At 50.2% G+C, this 23,031-nt stretch overlaps 12 protein-coding genes across 12 annotated transcripts; all 12 read right to left on the bottom strand.

Annotated features, from left to right (window-relative positions):
- Positions 1-2,409: 2,409 nt before the first annotated feature.
- On the bottom strand, positions 2,410-2,721 carry LOC144733653 (histone H4). The gene has a single exon (XM_078615680.1). It carries the CDS (start codon positions 2,719-2,721, stop codon positions 2,410-2,412), a length of 312 nt encoding a protein of 103 aa, XP_078471806.1.
- Positions 2,722-3,177: 456 nt separating this feature from the next.
- LOC144733798 (histone H1.2-like) lies at positions 3,178-4,536 on the bottom strand. Its single transcript, XM_078615811.1, has one exon. The coding sequence runs from the start codon at positions 4,471-4,473 to the stop codon at positions 3,811-3,813; it is 663 nt and encodes a 220-aa protein (XP_078471937.1). The 5' UTR covers positions 4,474-4,536; the 3' UTR covers positions 3,178-3,810.
- Positions 4,537-6,667: 2,131 nt separating this feature from the next.
- Positions 6,668-7,142, bottom strand: LOC144733901 (histone H2A-like). Its single transcript, XM_078615907.1, has one exon. The coding sequence runs from the start codon at positions 7,089-7,091 to the stop codon at positions 6,711-6,713; it is 381 nt and encodes a 126-aa protein (XP_078472033.1). The 5' UTR covers positions 7,092-7,142; the 3' UTR covers positions 6,668-6,710.
- Positions 7,143-7,987: 845 nt separating this feature from the next.
- Positions 7,988-8,398, bottom strand: LOC144733654 (histone H3). The gene has a single exon (XM_078615681.1). It carries the CDS (start codon positions 8,396-8,398, stop codon positions 7,988-7,990), a length of 411 nt encoding a protein of 136 aa, XP_078471807.1.
- Positions 8,399-9,040: 642 nt separating this feature from the next.
- Positions 9,041-9,678, bottom strand: LOC144733859 (histone H2B type 3-B). Its single transcript, XM_078615863.1, has one exon. The coding sequence runs from the start codon at positions 9,639-9,641 to the stop codon at positions 9,240-9,242; it is 402 nt and encodes a 133-aa protein (XP_078471989.1). The 5' UTR covers positions 9,642-9,678; the 3' UTR covers positions 9,041-9,239.
- Positions 9,679-10,514: 836 nt separating this feature from the next.
- Positions 10,515-10,826, bottom strand: LOC144733656 (histone H4). Its single transcript, XM_078615682.1, has one exon. The coding sequence runs from the start codon at positions 10,824-10,826 to the stop codon at positions 10,515-10,517; it is 312 nt and encodes a 103-aa protein (XP_078471808.1).
- Positions 10,827-11,913: 1,087 nt separating this feature from the next.
- On the bottom strand, positions 11,914-12,639 carry LOC144733799 (histone H1.2-like). The gene has a single exon (XM_078615812.1). It carries the CDS (start codon positions 12,576-12,578, stop codon positions 11,916-11,918), a length of 663 nt encoding a protein of 220 aa, XP_078471938.1. The 5' UTR covers positions 12,579-12,639; the 3' UTR covers positions 11,914-11,915.
- Positions 12,640-14,772: 2,133 nt separating this feature from the next.
- Positions 14,773-15,247, bottom strand: LOC144733899 (histone H2A-like). The gene has a single exon (XM_078615906.1). The coding sequence runs from the start codon at positions 15,194-15,196 to the stop codon at positions 14,816-14,818; it is 381 nt and encodes a 126-aa protein (XP_078472032.1). The 5' UTR covers positions 15,197-15,247; the 3' UTR covers positions 14,773-14,815.
- An 843-nt stretch (positions 15,248-16,090) lies between these two features.
- Positions 16,091-16,501, bottom strand: LOC144733657 (histone H3). Its single transcript, XM_078615683.1, has one exon. The coding sequence runs from the start codon at positions 16,499-16,501 to the stop codon at positions 16,091-16,093; it is 411 nt and encodes a 136-aa protein (XP_078471809.1).
- A 798-nt stretch (positions 16,502-17,299) lies between these two features.
- Positions 17,300-18,521, bottom strand: LOC144733658 (histone H2B type 3-B-like). Its single transcript, XM_078615684.1, has 2 exons — positions 18,511-18,521; positions 17,300-17,765 (listed from the first exon to the last, which is right to left on the bottom strand). Exons 1-2 carry the CDS (start codon positions 18,519-18,521, stop codon positions 17,345-17,347), a joined length of 432 nt encoding a protein of 143 aa, XP_078471810.1. The 3' UTR covers positions 17,300-17,344.
- Positions 18,522-18,619: 98 nt separating this feature from the next.
- On the bottom strand, positions 18,620-18,931 carry LOC144733659 (histone H4). The gene has a single exon (XM_078615686.1). The coding sequence runs from the start codon at positions 18,929-18,931 to the stop codon at positions 18,620-18,622; it is 312 nt and encodes a 103-aa protein (XP_078471812.1).
- A 456-nt stretch (positions 18,932-19,387) lies between these two features.
- LOC144733800 (histone H1-like) lies at positions 19,388-20,818 on the bottom strand. The gene has a single exon (XM_078615813.1). It carries the CDS (start codon positions 20,681-20,683, stop codon positions 20,021-20,023), a length of 663 nt encoding a protein of 220 aa, XP_078471939.1. The 5' UTR covers positions 20,684-20,818; the 3' UTR covers positions 19,388-20,020.
- Between the last annotated feature and the right edge of the window lie 2,213 nt (positions 20,819-23,031).

Genomic DNA, 23,031 nt, shown 5'->3' on the forward strand with positions numbered 1-23,031 from the left:
GCGTGCGATCTTTGTTAACTCGCGCACATCCTCGGCGTAATCACGGAGATCTTCGCCAGGTTGGCGACGGCGCGCCTCTAAGGCCGATTTTGCTTCCTCCTCGTCACGCGTGCCAAAACGCTGATCGAGTCGGCGCATCAGCTCCTCTAGCTGTGTCTGTGCGCTCGCGGGTAACGCTTCTACAAAATCGGCTGCCCGCCCATCAAGATTCATATTAAGTTGACGTACTGCCTGCACGTCCGTCCATCCATTAATTTCCTTAGCCCCTAAGAGATTGCGGGCGAATGCCTTCCACGAAGGGGCCCCCCTGCCGGTAAATATTAGTCTTATTTTAGCGTGAGGTAACGCGGGGGTCCGTACCGCTTCTGACACCAATTTGTGGGGGTCGCTAGCCCCCGAGATCCCTCCCTCGATAATACTAACGGCCGGACTAACATCATCAATCGCCCCCCCGCTGCTAAGCGAACCGCCGCTAGGCTCCTCACCCAGGGTGTGGGAGCCGTCACCCGAGGATTCCCCTCCACCGCGGGTCCGCGTAGCAGGCATGGATAACCACGCACGCGCACACCCACACACAGCTCTGCACGGCACTCACCCAACCCTGACCACTCACGTTAGGATCGTGCACCTGTGTTACACACGTCGTGAACGTGCGCGCACACACGCGTACAGCTCCACACGCGATACCCACTCCTGCGCCGCTCTGCGCTGCGCTGGCCGCCCACGTTACGATCGCGCACCTTGGGCACGCCGATTACGCACGCCGAGAGCTTACGCAAGTAACGAGCGCACGCAAGCGGGGCACACGCCGACACGACGACTCGTCCCCTCCCCCACTCGCGCGTGCACGTCAACACAAATATCGTACAAGGACGATTCTCCTCTCACACGGCTGCGTAGTCACGCCAACACACCAAAAGTGCTCTCCCCGGGCGTTAACGCACACACCTCCGTACCCGCACAATCGTACAGAGACCACGGCCTTTATGCGTACAACGACCACACACTCGCGAATGCAGTGCACGCTAATACCACGTTCCAAAAACACCCAACAACACGGTTTTGTTACTACGCTCGAGATTTTATTAGCCCTTGCTAACCAACCGAGCCACCCGTGTGTGTGTGCGGGACAGCAAGGCGCTTCTAACCCACACTCTGGTGCCGTGTAGCCCTATTCTATGCTGCGCTCTCTGCTAAACCGCTTTCCTACTCGTCCTTACCCCGAACTAACCCTCTCCTACGGATCCTACCCTCCGCTCTGAGGTGTTGTAAGGCGCGCAACACGATACCGTCTGTAGTCCTTGGTGACCTTGCGGCGCTCAGATCGTCCTGCAGACAATCTAGCGGCTCGCCCGATGACTCCTTCGTCGCTGACCCCGTGTCCAAACTCCAGAAGAAGAGAGTTCCCTACTGCCCCTGCGTTTTCTTTTAAACTATTCACATCAAAGGCTAGGCGCCCCCGTCCCGACCGCCTTGGTCTCTCGACCAATCCTGAGCCTAGGATTTCCCGCTCTTTTGCGATCCCGCCGGCCTTTGAACTTTCGACCAATCAGTCGTCCCGGGTCCTGATCCCAGCTATCTGCCTTGCTGACCCGTGTTTGTGTTTGTATGCGTTTCTAACTGCGGGGCTCTCTGAGCTCGCCGTGGTCGTGCGATCTCAAATCCGCCCACGGCGCCGCAGTGTTACTTGGCCTGGGAAGGGTCCTGTCCAATTCCCTGGCCCTGAGAAACCGTGGGGTAACCCCCCTAGGGGGCCCTCGGGTGAAAACTCAGGGTAGGTGACCCGACCACGAGGCCCTACGTGGGTGCGGGTGCGTGTTTATGTGGGGGGGGTGATGGGGGGCAGTGCGGCGGTGGAAGCCGGGCGGCTCCCTGGCTCGGCCGAGCGGCCCCGTCGCTGTGGCACCACACACCACTCGTCTAATACGGCGCACGGGCGTTTTAAGAACGCAATTTGGAAAAATACAAGCGCTCGGTGGAGAAAAATAACTTCGCTGTTGTGCTGTACAGGTGGAGATTAGCATTCCGGCACGCTACGTCAATTAGGACGAGTGTGCTGTAAGATTGTGGCGCCAAATGCTCCACGTAATATCGGAATCGGCTGCAGCTGGAAATAATTAACGCAAAAATACCAGAAATGGGTACTGTATTAACGCGTTCAAGAATTACGCCTTGTTAAATGTGACGTGTCGTGAATATCATGATTTCTTTCATTCATGTGGAAGCAGATGAAGATTCGCCAACTCAACAAGCAAACGTCCACCACGCTCACGAGGAATTGGCGCGCAACAACCCAGGACATGTGCTCCATTTAGAAAGTGTTTGGCAACACTGGCGCAAGCAGTTTCGAAGAGGTGGGTGGCTCTGAAAAGAGCCTTTGGGTTGGCTTAGTGTGCGAGAGATGGGCGCTCAGCCTCCGAAGCCGTAGAGAGTGCGGCCCTGGCGCTTGAGGGCGTAGACCACGTCCATGGCGGTGACGGTCTTGCGCTTGGCGTGCTCCGTGTAGGTGACGGCGTCGCGGATGACGTTCTCAAGGAAGACCTTCAGGACGCCGCGGGTCTCCTCGTAGATGAGGCCCGAGATGCGCTTCACACCGCCGCGGCGAGCGAGGCGGCGGATGGCGGGCTTGGTGATGCCCTGGATGTTGTCGCGCAGCACCTTGCGATGGCGTTTTGCGCCTCCCTTGCCGAGCCCCTTACCGCCTTTACCGCGTCCAGACATTCCGACTACTTCTGACAAAGCTCGCGAGAGACTGCGCGCTCAGCTTGCAGCAGCAGCCGCCTTTATACCCGAAGCGTGGTGACGTCACCGACCACTCCTGCCCTCCGCGATGGCTCCGCCTTAAACCTTAGACCTTTAACCTCTGTGACGAAGAAAACCCTCCACTGTCGTCAATAACACTTCCTTGACATGTATAATATGCGACGTTTTGGGCAATGACCCTTCTTCGAAGCACTCTGTAATGATATTGGCACACCCGCAGCGAACGCGAGAGGAACGCGATCTGTTGCAAGATTGCACGTGGAGTGAATAATCGGTGTAAGGTCTTGTTTTCAAGTGAACAAGATGAACTAACTTTATAATCGTGTGAAGCTAAACGGCTTCCAACACAATAGTTGAGTGAACGTCACCAACTAGTTCTCCCAAAGTAAGAAAGACATTGCAAACAATGCGATATTTACGTATAGAAATTAATTTTAATAGAGAAGTTTAGATGGTGCACCGCAATGTTTACAAAACAAAGTGAAAAGGCGAGAACGAGCGAATGAAGGCAAATTGAGTAAAGCTGTCTGGAATCAATACCTTTTTAGACTAAATTCCATATTTGGCACCAGTAACATGATGACGGAATGAAGAGGTGCAACACATAATTCGGACGTCGCTGAGATTACTCTGCACTCCGTTCGAGTGAGGGAGCTGCCACCCGCCTCGCCTGTGTTTGTGATCCCTGCTTTCGGGCTCGATTACTCCCATCACATCAATGCTTAAAACACATCGAGTGGGTAAAATGTTATAGTTAATTTGGCGAATGTACGTAACTTATCCAATCTACACAAATCCTCACGATTGAACTGCACCAAGCGTCGAGCTCCTTGATCAGGGCCGAGGCAAGGCGAGCAACCATCGCCACGCCGTAAATGGGTTTGACTTACAGAATATGGCACGCATTCAACAGCAACGTAATACACTGTCATGTGTTACCGATGAACTAATGGAAGCGCAGCAGCATCTGGTTCACTTTTTTAACTAAGTGGGTGGCTCTGAAAAGAGCCGTTGAGGTGGAGTGAATCGAGCGTCGTCCGATCGGATTCACTTCTTTGGCGCAGTCTTCTTGGGCTTGGCCGCGGCCTTCTTGGGCTTGGCCACCTTGGGTTTGGCGGCCTTGGCCTTGACGGTCTTGGGCTTAGCGACCTTGGGCTTCGCAGCCTTGGGCTTGGCTGGGCTCTTCGCCGCCTTCTTGGGCTTAACAGCCAACTTCACCTTTTTGGGGCTCTTGGCCGCCTTGGCAGCCGCGGGCTTCTTTGCTTTCTTGGGAGACTTCTTGGGCGCGGTCTTCTTGGCTGCCGCGGGCTTCTTCACCTTCTTGGCTGCCGCGGGCTTTTTAGCTGCGGGCTTTGCCGTTGACGACTTGGGCTTCGCCTTTGCGGCAGCCTTTTCCTTGTTGAGTTTGAAAGAGCCAGACGCGCCGCTGCCCTTCACTTGCGCCACGGCGTCTTTGGCCACGAGCTTCTTGATGGCCAACTTCACGCGGGCATTGTTCTTCTCCACGTCGTATCCTCCGGCAGCAAGCGACTTTTTGAGCGCAGGAAGAGACACGCCGTTCCTCTCCTTGCTGCTGGCCAGAGCCTTGAGGATGAGCTCGGACACGCTGGGGCCGACCTTCTTGGCCTTTGGAGCGGCGCGCTTCTTCTTGGGGCTTTTAGGCGCTGAAGTAGCCGCAGCTGGTGGTTGAGCAGGAGCAGTTTCCGCCATCTCAAGACGTCGCTTTTATCGCCTCGCCTCTTTGAAATCGAAATCAGCGCTCTCACGAATTCGAAACGAGTGTTCTCCAGGCCCGAGGTTATTATAGAAGCGGCGTACTGAATGCGGACGTCGCTGAGATCATCCAGAACTCAGCTCTGGTGAGGGAGTTGCCACCATACTCACTGTGTTTATCACGCCTGCCTTTGGGCTCGATTACTCCCGTAACGTTCATACTTACATGCATCTAGTTGATACATTATCACGAAGATCACTTCTTTAATGTACGTTACTTATGCAATATACGACAATGCTCACGATATAAATTATAATTCAAAACAAGTGAACAACCAACATTTGGGAGACATTGTTCGGTCAGGGCATGCTATGACGATTGTCGGTTTTCAAAAGTGTTACTGATGAACACTATTTAAAACGCACTCGAATTTTTTGCAAGACAAGATGCTTCAACAGACTACTCATATTTAATTCCAACGAAATATTTTCTATTTAAGTTTTGCCTCGCGCGCTCGCGATTCCTCCTCTCGCGCTATGGTGAGGACTGCGCGCCATGTCAACAGTCCCTTGTCACCGAACTTTTAACTGGACGTTTTAATCGAACTTTGAAATGAATAAATATATGGATTTTCAGATGGACAACAAACTGAAGAAAATTACTCAAAATTAACCGACATTAAATAGAAAGTTTAACATTTTACGTGGCAAGAGGTGAGTAGCTCACGCACTGCAGAAGGGTCGCGCGCCTTGAACAAGATCGAGGCACGGTGCACAATCATCACCACTCAAATTCAACTCAAGTGACTCTGCAGTCGAATGTTTAAAGAAAATATATAATCTTACGTTTAATGCACCGACAGAGTTGATATTCTAGGAGCGCAGGATGGTTCATCCGATGGGTTGTTTTTACTGCAATAAGTAACACGTATTTACTGCACTAAGTAACACGAATGAGTAATCATTGGAAAGATGTTATTAACCATGTAAAAAATATTTAACTACACATATTTGTACCATCTTATTTGACAAGTAATATTATACTTTACCGAGTGTTGACATCCCCAGCGTTTACCAGTACTTTTTTGCTTACTATCAGCTAACACCGGCCACAACCCTGAGCTGATGTGCTCATTTGATCCCTTTTCTGACCGCTCAAAAAGAGCGAGTTTTATTCTTTAAAAAACACGATTCTTTCTTCCAATAGGCATCCCAATTTATTCTAAACCATGTTCCATGATTGATGCAATGTTGGAATGCTGCTCAAATACCGTTCCTAAATTAGACATAAAGGGTATCTGGAATGAGCAGAGCATTCGTTTAATTGCGAGCAATTTGGGACGAGGGCAACTCGACGACGGTGTCCTTATTAAACAGGACCCTGCGGGGTGGGCTGGTAGGAACGAATAACCAAATAATATAAACATAATGTATTATTACACTTGTTAAGCCAGGAAAGCCCCACTGAGTCAAAAGGTTTTTGTAGGGTCCTGCCAAGTGTTTGCAGTAGGGGGCGATGTTGCTACACCTAATCGGACGATACGAAGGGAGAGATTGAGGCCTAGTTCTAGGCTTTAGGCCTAGCTGTATGCTTTAGGGCGCTGTGAGTTAATTTTTAATTTAAATGATTTAATGATTCATGTAAAAGCTTTAAATTTAAATGTTTCTATCTAAAAACATGAGGGAATGTAACATTGTTAAACATAACTCCCTTTCACACACGCGGGGGTACGACACGAATGGAGAGTTTCAGGCCTAGTTCTAGGCTTTAGGCCTAGCTGTAGGCTTTAGGGCGCTGTGAGTTTTTTTTTAATTTCAAAGTTTTAATTAAAAGCTATCTCAGGGAATTATTAGGGCGCTGTTAGTTGTTTTATTTAATTTCAAAGTTTTAATTAAAAGCTATCTCAGGGAATTATTAGGGAATGTTACACGTGTTTAGCCAGGAAAGCCTCATTAATTTAAATGTTTTAATTAAAAGCTGAGGGAATTATAAGGGAATGTTACACTTGTTTAGCCAGGATAGCGTCACTGAGTCAAGGTTTTCGTAGGGTCATGCCAAATGTTTGCAGTAGGGGGCGATGTTGACGGACGGACACATTAATCTATTGGTGGTCTGGTCCACTTCGTTCCTACCAGTATAACAAAACTCCTGTGTACGACTGTCCGAGCTCTTTGCAAGTAAGTGGGTGGCTCTGAAAAGAGCCGTTGTTGTGGTGGTAGAGGCGGCGGCGCGTTCACTTCTTTGCCTGAGAGGTCTTCTTGGGCAGCAGCACGGCCTGGATGTTGGGCAGCACACCGCCCTGGGCGATAGTCACGCCGCCCATGAGCTTGTTGAGCTCCTCGTCGTTTCGCACGGCGAGCTGCAGGTGTCGGGGGATGATCCTCGTCTTCTTGTTGTCGCGGGCGGCATTGCCAGCCAGCTCGAGGATCTCGGCAGAAAGGTACTCGAGCACGGCGGCCAGGTAGACGGGTGCTCCAGCGCCGACCCGCTGGGCGTAATTGCCCTTGCGGAGCAGCCTGTGAACGCGACCCACGGGGAACTGCAGGCCGGCGCGGGAAGAGCGGGACTTTGCCTTGGCGCGAGACTTGCCACCGGTCTTGCCGCGTCCAGACATTGTTAAGCGACCTAGGATGCAAAAAGCACTGGAGACAAAGTACGAACGATTTGTGACGTTAACACGCACCACCGGAGCGGCTTTTATAGCGGAGACGAGGATCGTAGAGCGCGCCGCTGCTGATTGGCTCCTCTCGGTCGAGTCCCGCCCTCTCCTTGAGCCACCAATGAAAAGCCGGGACGCGAGGATTCGATGTTGACTTTAATTATTTGTATCCATATATATTTTAATGCGGGCACGCATCTTATGAATGAAACAATGCGATACACGTACTTAATAGGTTCAAGTTTTAAGCATGATAGAGTTAATTAATGGGCACGTGCTGGCAAGTCAAACTTATAAGCGGATTCCGCAAATATCAATGTATTATTGATTATAATAATCATTTTGAGGGACCGCATTGGTTATAAGAAATCATTGTGATAGCCTTGAGCTCGTGATTGATCGCCCACGTGCCTATACGGTGTATATATATATTTTCCTTTAACCGCCTGTTCGGGCAATGCCTAAAAATATATGTGCGTGAATAATTCAGTCTCTTAGTTTGCAAAATGTGAACTTCTTATCAGCTCGGGCTTGAAACAACATAAACCAATATCTTTGGGTTTAATAGTTAATATATTTCACCAAAATAACCCTTTTGTTAAACATTATGTAAGCATGGTTTCACAACGCTTATATACGACACCAACGTGTGATGTTGAAAAATATGAGCGGCGGGGTATAGAAAATGAACTTCATTGTCGCTTACGCCTGACGACTCGTGAGAGCCGTGACCAGCAAACGAAGGTTTCCGGCACCCGAACTTTGAAGAACACACATGGAAGCGTTTTCATGAGTAAGTGGTGGCTCTGAAAAGAGCCTTTGTGTTGTGCTTTGAGGGCCGAGCTGGGCGTTCAAGCGCGCTCGCCACGAATGCGGCGGGCGAGCTGAATGTCCTTGGGCATGATGGTGACGCGCTTGGCGTGGATGGCGCACAGGTTGGTGTCCTCGAAGAGCGCGACAAGGTACGCTTCGCTGGCCTCCTGCAGAGCCATGACAGCGGAGCTCTGGAAGCGCAGGTCGGTCTTGAAGTCCTGCGCGATCTCCCTGACGAGGCGCTGGAAGGGCAGTTTGCGGATGAGCAGCTCGGTGGACTTCTGGTAGCGGCGGATCTCGCGCAGAGCGACGGTGCCGGGCCTGTAGCGGTGAGGCTTCTTGACGCCGCCCGTGGCCGGAGCGCTCTTTCGGGCCGCCTTGGTGGCGAGTTGCTTGCGGGGGGCCTTGCCGCCCGTGGACTTGCGAGCCGTCTGCTTGGTGCGAGCCATGGCTTGGTGAGGGCAAAGATTCTCACAGGCGGGGAGAAGGCGGCTTATGTAGCCCAGAGCGCGCGCTCACTGGTCAGCGGAGTCGTGACGTGCGAAGAAGGGGAGCGTGCTGATTGGTTGGCAGCGTGCAATGATCTCGAGTCGTCAACTCTTCTTAATCAACAAAATGTTCACAGTTTGGATCATTTCAGAATGCCGCATCACGATGCAGTAGTACCCTTTGAGCGCCGTCGATGTCTTTAACGGATGTTATTTTCTCAAGCAAACACCTTTCCGAAAACAACTTTACAGTGCTCTGCATGATCTAAATAAAGTGTTAAGAAACTGCACTTCATTGGAAACAGTAATACGTAAAAATGTCGGAAAGAGGTGATCACAGGAATAGATATATATTCTCTTGGCATTGAGATGATGATCAATTATACTGCACGAGTCATCCATGCTAGGCGCTTACTTTTACATATATGTACACGTGCAAAATGTTAGTTCCTGCCCAAAAATACAACCACGAATTAAATATATTGCATTGCAAGGTTTTGGCGCCAAACATCCAATGTAATATCTGAATGGGCTGCAGATGAAATCAATGGACAAACAAGTCCAAGAAATGCCTGCTGGTAAATATGATGTGCCATGAATATTGTTATCGCTTTTATTCACGTGGAAACATGTTAAAATGCGTTCGATCTCTCCACTTCACTCAATGAGCGAACAATGTCCCCGCGTGAACCGGGGCTTTGTTGGAAGTTTCGTTTTGTACTCCTGCTAGGACTGGTACAAGCAGGTTCGGAGAGGTGGGTGGCTCTGAAAAGAGCCTTTGTAATTAATGGGAGTCGAGGCTTCACTTGGAGCTTGTGTACTTGGTGACGGCCTTGGTGCCCTCCGACACGGCGTGCTTGGCCAGCTCGCCGGGGAGCAGCAGTCGCACTGCGGTCTGGATCTCCCGAGAAGTGATGGTGGAGCGCTTGTTGTAGTGCGCCAGGCGGGACGCCTCGGAAGCGATGCGCTCGAAGATGTCGTTGACGAACGAGTTCATGATGCTCATTGCCTTGGACGAGATGCCGGTATCGGGGTGCACCTGCTTCATCACCTTGTAGATGTAAATGGCGTAGCTCTCCTTCCTGCGGTGGCGTCGCTTCTTGCCATCCTTGCGCGTTGCCTTGGTCACAGCCTTCTTGGAGCCCTTCTTGGGAGCAGGAACCTTGGCCGGCCCAGCGCTCTTTGATGCGGGAGGATCGGGCATGTCGACGCGTTGTAGGCAGCTTCAGGTCAGAACAGACGGGAAGCGAATGTGGATGTCGGTCGGGCGATGAGCTCCTTTTATAGGAGGCGAGATGCAAATCAGAGGATCGTAGTGCGCGGCGCTGCTGAGTGGCTCTTTTAGTACCATCCCTCTCCATCAGCCTCCAATGAGAAACGCGGACGCGATGCTCACTTTAATATCGTTTTTACTGCAAAAAGGACTTGTGAATATAACACAATGTAATGTCCAAACATGTATATTAGTGAATTGCAGCCATGGCCATTGCCTTTGTTTTAATAAGGATGACTGGAAAACCCAATACAGTATATTGTGTTTTGAGCGTGGGTTTTTTTGTTTCTTACGAGGGATTGTTTCACCACTCGTCTAATACGGCGCACGGGCGTTTTAAGAACGCAATTTGGAAAAATACAAGCGCTCGGTGGAGAAAAATAACTTCGCTGTTGTGCTGTACAGGTGGAGATTAGCATTCCGGCACGCTACGTCAATTAGGACGAGTGTGCTGTAAGATTGTGGCGCCAAATGCTCCACGTAATATCGGAATCGGCTGCAGCTGGAAATAATTAACGCAAAAATACCAGAAATGGGTACTGTATTAACGCGTTCAAGAATTACGCCTTGTTAAATGTGACGTGTCGTGAATATCATGATTTCTTTCATTCATGTGGAAGCAGATGAAGATTCGCCAACTCAACAAGCAAACGTCCACCACGCTCACGAGGAATTGGCGCGCAACAACCCAGGACATGTGCTCCATTTAGAAAGTGTTTGGCAACACTGGCGCAAGCAGTTTCGAAGAGGTGGGTGGCTCTGAAAAGAGCCTTTGGGTTGGCTTAGTGTGCGAGAGATGGGCGCTCAGCCTCCGAAGCCGTAGAGAGTGCGGCCCTGGCGCTTGAGGGCGTAGACCACGTCCATGGCGGTGACGGTCTTGCGCTTGGCGTGCTCCGTGTAGGTGACGGCGTCGCGGATGACGTTCTCAAGGAAGACCTTCAGGACGCCGCGGGTCTCCTCGTAGATGAGGCCCGAGATGCGCTTCACACCGCCGCGGCGAGCGAGGCGGCGGATGGCGGGCTTGGTGATGCCCTGGATGTTGTCGCGCAGCACCTTGCGATGGCGTTTTGCGCCTCCCTTGCCGAGCCCCTTACCGCCTTTACCGCGTCCAGACATTCCGACTACTTCTGACAAAGCTCGCGAGAGACTGCGCGCTCAACTTGCAGCAGCAGCCGCCTTTATACCCGAAGCGTGGTGACGTCACCGACCACCCCTGCCCTCCGCGATGGCTCCGCCTTAAACCTTAGACCTTTAACCTCTGTGACGAAGAAAACCCTCCACTGTCGTCAATAACACTTCCTTGACATGTATAATATGCGACGTTTTGGGCAATGACCCTTCTTCGAAGCACTCTGTAATGATATTGGCACACCCGCAGCGAACGCGAGAGGAACGCGATCTGTTGCAAGATTGCACGTGGAGTGAATAATCGGTGTAAGGTCTTGTTTTCAAGTGAACAAGATGAACTAACTTTATAATCGTGTGAAGCTAAACGGCTTCCAACACAATAGTTGAGTGAACGTCACCAACTAGTTCTCCCAAAGTAAGAAAGACATTGCAAACAATGCGATATTTACGTATAGAAATTAATTGTAATAGAGAAGTTTAGATGGTGCACCGCAATGTTTACAAAACAAAGTGAAAAGGCGAGAACGAGCGAATGAAGGCAAATTGAGTAAAGCTGTCTGGAATCAATACCTTTTTAGACTAAATTCCATATTTGGCACCAGTAACATGATGACGGAATGAAGAGGTGCAACACATAATTCGGACGTCGCTGAGATTACTCTGCACTCCGTTCGAGTGAGGGAGCTGCCACCCGCCTCGCCTGTGTTTGTGATCCCTGCTTTCGGGCTCGATTACTCCCATCACATCAATGCTTAAAACACATCGAGTGGGTAAAATGTTATAGTTAATTTGGCGAATGTACGTAACTTATCCAATCTACACAAATCCTCACGATTGAACTGCACCAAGCGTCGAGCTCCTTGATCAGGGCCGAGGCAAGGCGAGCAACCATCGCCACGCCGTAAATGGGTTTGACTTACAGAATATGGCACGCATTCAACAGCAACGTAATACACTGTCATGTGTTACCGATGAACTAATGGAAGCGCAGCAGCATCTGGTTCACTTTTTTAACTAAGTGGGTGGCTCTGAAAAGAGCCGTTGAGGTGGAGTGAATCGAGCGTCGTCCGATCGGATTCACTTCTTTGGCGCAGTCTTCTTGGGCTTGGCCGCGGCCTTCTTGGGCTTGGCCACCTTGGGTTTGGCGGCCTTGGCCTTGACGGTCTTGGGCTTAGCGACCTTGGGCTTCGCAGCCTTGGGCTTGGCTGGGCTCTTCGCCGCCTTCTTGGGCTTAACAGCCAACTTCACCTTTTTGGGGCTCTTGGCCGCCTTGGCAGCCGCGGGCTTCTTTGCTTTCTTGGGAGACTTCTTGGGCGCGGTCTTCTTGGCTGCCGCGGGCTTCTTCACCTTCTTGGCTGCCGCGGGCTTTTTAGCTGCGGGCTTTGCCGTTGACGACTTGGGCTTCGCCTTTGCGGCAGCCTTTTCCTTGTTGAGTTTGAAAGAGCCAGACGCGCCGCTGCCCTTCACTTGCGCCACGGCGTCTTTGGCCACGAGCTTCTTGATGGCCAACTTCACGCGGGCATTGTTCTTCTCCACGTCGTATCCTCCGGCAGCAAGCGACTTTTTGAGCGCAGGAAGAGACACGCCGTTCCTCTCCTTGCTGCTGGCCAGAGCCTTGAGGATGAGCTCGGACACGCTGGGGCCGACCTTCTTGGCCTTTGGAGCGGCGCGCTTCTTCTTGGGGCTTTTAGGCGCTGAAGTAGCCGCAGCTGGTGGTTGAGCAGGAGCAGTTTCCGCCATCTCAAGACGTCGCTTTTATCGCCTCACCTCTTTGAAATCGAAATCAGCGCTCTCACGAATTCGAAACGAGTGTTCTCCAGGCCCGAGGTTATTATAGAAGCGGCGTACTGAATGCGGACGTCGCTGAGATCATCCAGAACTCAGCTCTGGTGAGGGAGTTGCCACCATACTCACTGTGTTTATCACGCCTGCCTTTGGGCTCGATTACTCCCGTAACGTTCATACTTACATGCATCTAGTTGATACATTATCACGAAGATCACTTCTTTAATGTACGTTACTTATGCAATATACGACAATGCTCACGATATAAATTATAATTCAAAACAAGTGAACAACCAACATTTGGGAGACATTGTTCGGTCAGGGCATGCTATGACGATTGTCGGTTTTCAAAAGTGTTACTGATGAACACTATTTTAAACGCACTCGAATTTTTTGCAAGACAAGATGCTTCAACAGACTACTCATATTTAATTCCAACGAAATATTTTCTATTTAAGTTTTGCCTCGCGCGCTCTCGATTTCTCCTCTCGCGCTATGGTGAGGACTGCGCGCCATGTCAACAGTCCCTTGTCACCGAACTTTTAACTGGACGTTTTAATCGAACTTTGAAATGAATAAATATATGGATTTTCAGATGGACAACAAACTGAAGAAAATTACTCAAAATTAACCGACATTAAATAGAAAGTTTAACATTTTACGTGGCAAGAGGTGAGTAGCTCACGCACTGCAGAAGGGTCGCGCGCCTTGAACAAGATCGAGGCACGGTGCACAATCATCACCACTCAAATTCAACTCAAGTGACTCTGCAGTCGAATGTTTAAAGAAAATATATAATCTTACGTTTAATGCACCGACAGAGTTGATATTCTAGGAGCGCAGGATGGTTCATCCGATGGGTTGTTTTTACTGCAATAAGTAACACGTATTTACTGCACTAAGTAACACGAATGAGTAATCATTGGAAAGATGTTATTAACCATGTAAAAAATATTTAACTACACATATTTGTACCATCTTATTTGACAAGTAATATTATACTTTACCGAGTGTTGACATCCCCAGCGTTTACCAGTACTTTTTTGCTTACTATCAGCTAACACCGGCCACAACCCTGAGCTGATGTGCTCATTTGATCCCTTTTCTGACCGCTCAAAAAGAGCGAGTTTTATTCTTTAATAAACACGATTCTTTCTTCCAATAGGCATCCCAATTTATTCTAAACCATGTTCCATGATTGATGCAATGTTGGAATGCTGCTCAAATACCGTTCCTAAATTAGACATAAAGGGTATCTGGAATGAGCAGAGCATTCGTTTAATTGCGAGCAATTTGGGACGAGGGCAACTCGACGACGGTGTCCTTATTAAACAGGACCCTGCGGGGTGGGCTGGTAGGAACGAATAACCAAATAATATAAACATAATGTATTATTACACTTGTTAAGCCAGGAAAGCCCCACTGAGTCAAAAGGTTTTTGTAGGGTCCTGCCAAGTGTTTGCAGTAGGGGGCGATGTTGCTACACCTAATCGGACGATACGAAGGGAGAGATTGAGGCCTAGTTCTAGGCTTTAGGCCTAGCTGTATGCTTTAGGGCGCTGTGAGTTAATTTTTAATTTAAATGATTTAATGATTCATGTAAAAGCTTTAAATTTAAATGTTTCTATTTAAAAACATGAGGGAATGTAACATTGTTAAACATAACTCCCTTTCACACACGCGGGGGTACGACACGAATGGAGAGTTTCAGGCCTAGTTCTAGGCTTTAGGCCTAGCTGTAGGCTTTAGGGCGCTGTGAGTTTTTTTTTAATTTCAAAGTTTTAATTAAAAGCTATCTCAGGGAATTATTAGGGCGCTGTTAGTTGTTTTATTTAATTTCAAAGTTTTAATTAAAAGCTATCTCAGGGAATTATTAGGGAATGTTACACGTGTTTAGCCAGGAAAGCCTCATTAATTTAAATGTTTTAATTAAAAGCTGAGGGAATTATAAGGGAATGTTACACTTGTTTAGCCAGGATAGCGTCACTGAGTCAAGGTTTTCGTAGGGTCATGCCAAATGTTTGCAGTAGGGGGCGATGTTGACGGACGGACACATTAATCTATTGGTGGTCTGGTCCACTTCGTTCCTACCAGTATAACAAAACTCCTGTGTACGACTGTCCGAGCTCTTTGCAAGTAAGTGGGTGGCTCTGAAAAGAGCCGTTGTTGTGGTGGTAGAGGCGGCGGCGCGTTCACTTCTTTGCCTGAGAGGTCTTCTTGGGCAGCAGCACGGCCTGGATGTTGGGCAGCACACCGCCCTGGGCGATAGTCACGCCGCCCATGAGCTTGTTGAGCTCCTCGTCGTTTCGCACGGCGAGCTGCAGGTGTCGGGGGATGATCCTCGTCTTCTTGTTGTCGCGGGCGGCATTGCCAGCCAGCTCGAGGATCTCGGCAGAAAGGTACTCGAGCACGGCGGCCAGGTAGACGGGTGCTCCAGCGCCGACCCGCTGGGCGTAATTGCCCTTGCGGAGCAGCCTGTGAACGCGACCCACGGGGAACTGCAGGCCGGCGCGGGAAGAGCGGGACTTTGCCTTGGCGCGAGACTTGCCACCGGTCTTGCCGCGTCCAGACATTGTTAAGCGACCTAGGATGCAAAAAGCACTGGAGACAAAGTACGAACGATTTGTGACGTTAACACGCACCACCGGAGCGGCTTTTATAGCGGAGACGAGGATCGTAGAGCGCGCCGCTGCTGATTGGCTCCTCTCGGTCGAGTCCCGCCCTCTCCTTGAGCCACCAATGAAAAGCCGGGACGCGAGGATTCGATGTTGACTTTAATTATTTGTATCCATATATATTTTAATGCGGGCACGCATCTTATGAATGAAACAATGCGATACACGTACTTAATAGGTTCAAGTTTTAAGCATGATAGAGTTAATTAATGGGCACGTGCTGGCAAGTCAAACTTATAAGCGGATTCCGCAAATATCAATGTATTATTGATTATAATAATCATTTTGAGGGACCGCATTGGTTATAAGAAATCATTGTGATAGCCTTGAGCTCGTGATTGATCGCCCACGTGCCTATACGGTGTATATATATTTTCCTTTAACCGCCTGTTCGGGCAATGCCTAAAAATATATGTGCGTGAATAATTCAGTCTCTTAGTTTGCAAAATGTGAACTTCTTATCAGCTCGGGCTTGAAACAACATAAACCAATATCTTTGGGTTTAATAGTTAATATATTTCACCAAAATAACCCTTTTGTTGAACATTATGTAAGCATGGTTTCACAACGCTTATATACGACACCAACGTGTGATGTTGAAAAATATGAGCGGCGGGGTATAGAAAATGAACTTCATTGTCGCTTACGCCTGACGACTCGTGAGAGCAGTGACCAGCAAACGAAGGTTTCCGGCACCCGAACTTTGAAGAACACACATGGAAGCGTTTTCATGAGTAAGTGGTGGCTCTGAAAAGAGCCTTTGTGTTGTGCTTTGAGGGCCGAGCTGGGCGTTCAAGCGCGCTCGCCACGAATGCGGCGGGCGAGCTGAATGTCCTTGGGCATGATGGTGACGCGCTTGGCGTGGATGGCGCACAGGTTGGTGTCCTCGAAGAGCGCGACAAGGTACGCTTCGCTGGCCTCCTGCAGAGCCATGACAGCGGAGCTCTGGAAGCGCAGGTCGGTCTTGAAGTCCTGCGCGATCTCCCTGACGAGGCGCTGGAAGGGCAGTTTGCGGATGAGCAGCTCGGTGGACTTCTGGTAGCGGCGGATCTCGCGCAGAGCGACGGTGCCGGGCCTGTAGCGGTGAGGCTTCTTGACGCCGCCCGTGGCCGGAGCGCTCTTTCGGGCCGCCTTGGTGGCGAGTTGCTTGCGGGGGGCCTTGCCGCCCGTGGACTTGCGAGCCGTCTGCTTGGTGCGAGCCATGGCTTGGTGAGGGCAAAGATTCTCACAGGCGGGGAGAAGGCGGCTTATGTAGCCCAGAGCGCGCGCTCACTGGTCAGCGGAGTCGTGACGTGCGAAGAAGGGGAGCGTGCTGATTGGTTGGCAGCGTGCAATGATCTCGAGTCGTCAACTCTTCTTAATCAACAAAATGTTCACAGTTTGGATCATTTCAGAATGCCGCATCACGATGCAGTAGTACCGTTTGAGCGCCGTCGATGTCTTTAACGGATGTTCTTTTCTCAAGCAAACACCTTTCCGAAAACAACTTTACAGTGCTCTGCATGATCTAAATAAAGTGTGAAGAAACTGCACTTCATTGGAAACAGTAATACGTAAAAATGTCGGAAAGAGGTGATCACAGGAATAGATATATATTCTCTTGGCATTGAGATGATGATCAATTATACTGCACGAGTCATCCATGCTAGGCGCTTACTTTTACATATATGTACACGTGCAAAATGTTAGTTCCTGCCCGAAAATACAACCACGAATTAAATATATTGCATTGCAAGGTTTTGGCGCCAAATATCCAATGTAATATCTGAATGGGCTGCAGATGAAATCAATGGACAATCAAGTCCAAGAAATGCCTGCTGGTGAATATGATGTGCCATGAATATTGTTATCGCTTTTATTCACGTGGAAACATGTTAAAATGCGTTCGATCTCTCCACTTCACTCAATGAGCGAACAATGTCCCCGCGTGAACCGGGGCTTTGTTGGAAGTTTCGTTTTGTACTCCTGCTAGGACTGGTACAAGCAGGTTCGGAGAGGTGGGTGGCTCTGAAAAGAGCCTTTGTAATTAATGGTGGAGTCGAGGCTTCACTTGGAGCTTGTGTACTTGGTGACGGCCTTGGTGCCCTCCGACACGGCGTGCTTGGCCAGCTCGCCGGGGAGCAGCAGTCGCACTGCGGTCTGGATCTCCCGAGAAGTGATGGTGGAGCGCTTGTTGTAGTGCGCCAGGCGGGACGCCTCGGAAGCGATGCGCTCGAAGATGTCGTTGACGAACGAGTTCATGATGCTCATTGCCTTGGACGAGATGCCGGTATCGGGGTGCACCTGCTTCATCACCTTGTAGATGTAAATGGCGTAGCTCTCCTTCCTGCGGTGGCGTCGCTTCTTGCCATCCTTGCGCGTAGCCTTGGTCACAGCCTTCTTGGAGCCCTTCTTGGGAGCAGGAACCTTGGCCGGCCCAGCGCTCTTTGATGCGGGAGGATCGGGCATGTCGACGCGTTGTAGGCAGCTTCAGGTCAGAACAGACGGGAAGCGAATGTGGCTGTCGGTCGGGCGATGAGCTCCTTTTATAGGAGGCGAGATGCAAATCAGAGGATCGTAGTGCGCGGCGCTGCTGAGTGGCTCTTTTAGTACCATCCCTCTCCATCAGCCTCCAATGAGAAACGCGGACGCGATGCTCACTTTAATATCGTTTTTACTGCAAAAAGGACTTGTGAATATAACACAATGTAATGTCCAAACATGTATATTAGTGAATTGCAGCCATGGCCATTGCCTTTGTTTTAAAAAGGATGACTGGAAAACCCAATACAGTATATTGTGTTTTGAGCGTGGGTTTTTTTGTTTCTTACGAGGGATTGTTTCACCACTCGTCTAATACGGCGCACGGGCGTTTTAAGAACGCAATTTGGAAAAATACAAGCGCTCGGTGGAGAAAAATAACTTCGCTGTTGTGCTGTACAGGTGGAGATTAGCATTCCGGCACGCTACGTCAATTAGGACGAGTGTGCTGTAAGATTGTGGCGCCAAATGCTCCACGTAATATCGGAATCGGCTGCAGCTGGAAATAATTAACGCAAAAATACCAGAAATGGGTACTGTATTAACGCGTTCAAGAATTACGCCTTGTTAAATGTGACGTGTCGTGAATATCATGATTTCTTTCATTCATGTGGAAGCAGATGAAGATTCGCCAACTCAACAAGCAAACGTCCACCACGCTCACGAGAAATTGGCGCGCAACAACCCAGGACATGTGCTCCATTTAGAAAGTGTTTGGCAACACTGGCGCAAGCAGTTTCGAAGAGGTGGGTGGCTCTGAAAAGAGCCTTTGGGTTGGCTTAGTGTGCGAGAGATGGGCGCTCAGCCTCCGAAGCCGTAGAGAGTGCGGCCCTGGCGCTTGAGGGCGTAGACCACGTCCATGGCGGTGACGGTCTTGCGCTTGGCGTGCTCCGTGTAGGTGACGGCGTCGCGGATGACGTTCTCAAGGAAGACCTTCAGGACGCCGCGGGTCTCCTCGTAGATGAGGCCCGAGATGCGCTTCACACCGCCGCGGCGAGCGAGGCGGCGGATGGCGGGCTTGGTGATGCCCTGGATGTTGTCGCGCAGCACCTTGCGATGGCGTTTTGCGCCTCCCTTGCCGAGCCCCTTACCGCCTTTACCGCGTCCAGACATTCCGACTACTTCTGACAAAGCTCGCGAGAGACTGCGCGCTCAGCTTGCAGCAGCAGCCGCCTTTATACCCGAAGCGTGGTGACGTCACCGACCACCCCTGCCCTCCGCGATGGCTCCGCCTTAAACCTTAGACCTTTAACCTCTGTGACGAAGAAAACCCTCCACTGTCGTCAATAACACTTCCTTGACATGTATAATATGCGACGTTTTGGGCAATGACCCTTCTTCGAAGCACTCTGTAATGATATTGGCACACCCGCAGCGAACGCGAGAGGAACGCGATCTGTTGCAAGATTGCACGTGGAGTGAATAATCGGTGTAAGGTCTTGTTTTCAAGTGAACAAGATGAACTAACTTTATAATCGTGTGAAGCTAAACGGCTTCCAACACAATAGTTGAGTGAACGTCACCAACTAGTTCTCCCAAAGTAAGAAAGACATTGCAAACAATGCGATATTTACGTATAGAAATTAATTTTAATAGAGAAGTTTAGATGGTGCACCGCAATGTTTACAAAACAAAGTGAAAAGGCGAGAACGAGCGAATGAAGGCAAATTGAGTAAAGCTGTCTGGAATCAATACCTTTTTAGACTAAATTCCATATTTGGCACCAGTAACATGATGACGGAATGAAGAGGTGCAACACATAATTCGGACGTCGCTGAGATTACTCTGCACTCCGTTCGAGTGAGGGAGCTGCCACCCGCCTCGCCTGTGTTTGTGATCCCTGCTTTCGGGCTCGATTACTCCCATCACATCAATGCTTAAAACACATCGAGTGGGTAAAATGTTATAGTTAATTTGGCGAATGTACGTAACTTATCCAATCTACACAAATCCTCACGATTGAACTGCACCAAGCGTCGAGCTCCTTGATCAGGGCCGAGGCAAGGCGAGCAACCATCGCCACGCCGTAAATGGGTTTGACTTACAGAATATGGCACGCATTCAACAGCAACGTAATACACTGTCATGTGTTACCGATGAACTAATGGAAGCGCAGCAGCATCTGGTTCACTTTTTTAACTAAGTGGGTGGCTCTGAAAAGAGCCGTTGAGGTGGAGTGAATCGAGCGTCGTCCGATCGGATTCACTTCTTTGGCGCAGTCTTCTTGGGCTTGGCCGCGGCCTTCTTGGGCTTGGCCACCTTGGGTTTGGCGGCCTTGGCCTTGACGGTCTTGGGCTTAGCGACCTTGGGCTTCGCAGCCTTGGGCTTGGCTGGGCTCTTCGCCGCCTTCTTGGGCTTAACAGCCAACTTCACCTTTTTGGGGCTCTTGGCCGCCTTGGCAACCGCGGGCTTCTTTGCTTTCTTGGGAGACTTCTTGGGCGCGGTCTTCTTGGCTGCCGCGGGCTTCTTCACCTTCTTGGCTGCCGCGGGCTTTTTAGCTGCGGGCTTTGCCGTTGACGACTTGGGCTTCGCCTTTGCGGCAGCCTTTTCCTTGTTGAGTTTGAAAGAGCCAGACGCGCCGCTGCCCTTCACTTGCGCCACGGCGTCGTTGGCCACGAGCTTCTTGATGGCCAACTTCACGCGGGCATTGTTCTTCTCCACGTCGTATCCTCCGGCAGCAAGCGACTTTTTGAGCGCAGGAAGAGACACGCCGTTCCTCTCCTTGCTGCTGGCCAGAGCCTTGAGGATGAGCTCGGACACGCTGGGGCCGACCTTCTTGGCCTTTGGAGCGGCGCGCTTCTTCTTGGGGCTTTTAGGCGCTGAAGTAGCCGCAGCTGGTGGTTGAGCAGGAGCAGTTTCCGCCATCTCAAGACGTCGCTTTTATCGCCTCGCCTCTTTGAAATCGAAATCAGCGCTCTCACGAATTCAAATCGAGCGTTCTCCAGGCCCGAGGTTATTATAGAAGCGGCGTACTGAATGCGGACGTCGCTGAGATCATCCAGAACTCAGCTCTGGTGAGGGAGTTGCCACCTTACTCACTGTGTTTATCACGCCTGCCTTTGGGCTCGATTACTCCCGTAACGTTCATACTTACATGCATCTAGTTGATACATTATCACGAAGATCACTTCTTTAATGTACGTTACTTATGCAATATACGACAATGCTCATGATATAAATTATAATTCAAAACAAGTGAACAACCAACATTTCGGAGACATTGTTCGGTCAGGGCATGCTATGACGATTGTCGGTTTTCAAAAGTGTTACTGATGAACACTATTTAAAACGCACTCGAATTTTTTGCAAGACAAGATGCTTCAACAGACTACTCATATTTAATTCCAACGAAATATTTTCTATTTAAGTTTTGCCTCGCGCGCTCGCGATTCCTCCTCTCGCGCTATGGTGAGGACTGCGCGCCATGTCAACAGTCCCTTGTCACCGAACTTTTAACTGGACGTTTTAATCGAACTTTGAAATGAATAAATATATGGATTTTCAGATGGACAACAAACTGAAGAAAATTACTCAAAATTAACCGACATTAAATAGAAATTTTAACATTTTACGTGGCAAGAGGTGAGTAGCTCACGCACTGCAGAAGGGTCGCGCGCCTTGAACAAGATCGAGGCACGGTGCACAATCATCACCACTCAAATTCAACTCATGTGACTCTGCAGTCGAATGTTTAAAGAAAATATATAATCTTACGTTTAATGCACCGACAGAGTTGATATTCTAGGAGCGCAGGATGGTTCATCCGATGGGTTGTTTTTACTGCAATAAGTAACACGTATTTACTGCACTAAGTAACACGAATGAGTAATCATTGGAAAGATGTTATTAACCATGTAAAAAATATTTAACTACACATATTTGTACCATCTTATTTGACAAGTAATATTATACTTTACCGAGTGTTGACATCCCCAGCGTTTACCAGTACTTTTTTGCTTACTATCAGCTAACACCGGTGTGGGGGTCGCTAGCCCCCGAGATCCCTCCCTCGATAATGCTAACGGCCGGGCTAGCATCATCAATCGCCCCCCCGCTGCTAGGTTCCTCACCCGTGGCGTGGGAACCATCGCCCGAGGATTCCCCTCCCCCGCGGGTCCGCGTAGCCGGCATGGCTAATTACCGAGTAGTATTCTGCCCCTCCCTACTACGATACCTCCCTGTCCTAATCGCGCGCCTGCAACCCACACGGAGCGAACGTACGCACGCCCACACACACACACGCCGCTCCGCGCACTCCAACTCAACTCGCGTTATGATCGCGCACCTGTATCGCACACGGGGTGGTCGCACGCACACACACGCAGCTCCCCACGCGACACCCACTCTTGCGCCGCTCTGCGCCGCGCTGGTCGCTCACGTTACGATCGCGCACCTGGAGTACGCCGATTACGCACGCCGAGAGCTTACGCAAGTAACGAGCACACGCAAGCGGGGCACACGCCGACACGACGACTCGTCCCCTCCCCCACTCGCGCGTGCACGTCAACCCAAATATCGTACAAGGACGATTCTCCTCTCACACGGCTGCGTAGTCACGCCAACACACAAAAGTGCTCTCCCCGGGCGTTAACGCACACACCTCCGTACCCGCACAATCGGACAGAGACCACGGCCTTTATGCATACATCGACCACACACTCGCGAATGCAGTGCACGCTAATACCACGTTCCAAAAACACCCAACAACACGGTTTTGTTACTACGCTCGAGATTTTATTAGCCCTTGCTAACCAACCGAGCCACCCGTGTGTGTGTGCGGGCCCGCAAGGCGCTTCTAACCCACACTCTGGTGCCGTGTAGCCCTCTTCTATGCTGAGCTCTCTGCTAAACCGCTTTCCCACTCGTCCTTACCCCGAACTAACCCTCTCCTACGGACCCTACTCTCCGCTCTGAGGTGTTGTAAGGCGCGCAACACGATACCGTCTGTAGTCCTTGGTGACCTTGCGGCGCTCAGATCGTCCTGCAGACAATCTAGCGGCTCGCCCGATGACTCCTTCGTCGCTGACCCCGTGTCCAAACTCCAGAAGAAGAGAGTTCCCTACTGCCCCTGCGTTTTCTTTTAAACTATTCACATCAAAGGCTAGGCGCCCCCGTCCCGACCGCCTTGGTCTCTCGACCAATCCTGAGCCTAGGATTTCCCGCTCTTTTGCGATCCCGCCGGCCTTTGAACTTTCGACCAATCAGTCGTCCCG

This window comes from Lampetra planeri, chromosome 48 (genome assembly GCF_965212315.1).
Source record: "Lampetra planeri chromosome 48, kcLamPlan1.2.h2, whole genome shotgun sequence".
In the NCBI taxonomy this organism is placed as follows: Eukaryota; Metazoa; Chordata; class Hyperoartia; order Petromyzontiformes; family Petromyzontidae; genus Lampetra; species Lampetra planeri.

What these genes read in the sequence shown, in the direction of transcription:
- LOC144733657 (XM_078615683.1), bottom strand. Translation starts at nt 16,501, where the DNA reads ATGGCTCGCACCAAGCAGACGGCTCGCAAGTCCACGGGCGGCAAGGCC.
- LOC144733798 (XM_078615811.1), bottom strand. Translation starts at nt 4,473, where the DNA reads ATGGCGGAAACTGCTCCTGCTCAACCACCAGCTGCGGCTACTTCAGCG.
- LOC144733656 (XM_078615682.1), bottom strand. Translation starts at nt 10,826, where the DNA reads ATGTCTGGACGCGGTAAAGGCGGTAAGGGGCTCGGCAAGGGAGGCGCA.
- LOC144733659 (XM_078615686.1), bottom strand. Translation starts at nt 18,931, where the DNA reads ATGTCTGGACGCGGTAAAGGCGGTAAGGGGCTCGGCAAGGGAGGCGCA.
- LOC144733653 (XM_078615680.1), bottom strand. Translation starts at nt 2,721, where the DNA reads ATGTCTGGACGCGGTAAAGGCGGTAAGGGGCTCGGCAAGGGAGGCGCA.
- LOC144733799 (XM_078615812.1), bottom strand. Translation starts at nt 12,578, where the DNA reads ATGGCGGAAACTGCTCCTGCTCAACCACCAGCTGCGGCTACTTCAGCG.
- LOC144733859 (XM_078615863.1), bottom strand. Translation starts at nt 9,641, where the DNA reads ATGCCCGATCCTCCCGCATCAAAGAGCGCTGGGCCGGCCAAGGTTCCT.
- LOC144733800 (XM_078615813.1), bottom strand. Translation starts at nt 20,683, where the DNA reads ATGGCGGAAACTGCTCCTGCTCAACCACCAGCTGCGGCTACTTCAGCG.
- LOC144733901 (XM_078615907.1), bottom strand. Translation starts at nt 7,091, where the DNA reads ATGTCTGGACGCGGCAAGACCGGTGGCAAGTCTCGCGCCAAGGCAAAG.
- LOC144733654 (XM_078615681.1), bottom strand. Translation starts at nt 8,398, where the DNA reads ATGGCTCGCACCAAGCAGACGGCTCGCAAGTCCACGGGCGGCAAGGCC.
- LOC144733899 (XM_078615906.1), bottom strand. Translation starts at nt 15,196, where the DNA reads ATGTCTGGACGCGGCAAGACCGGTGGCAAGTCTCGCGCCAAGGCAAAG.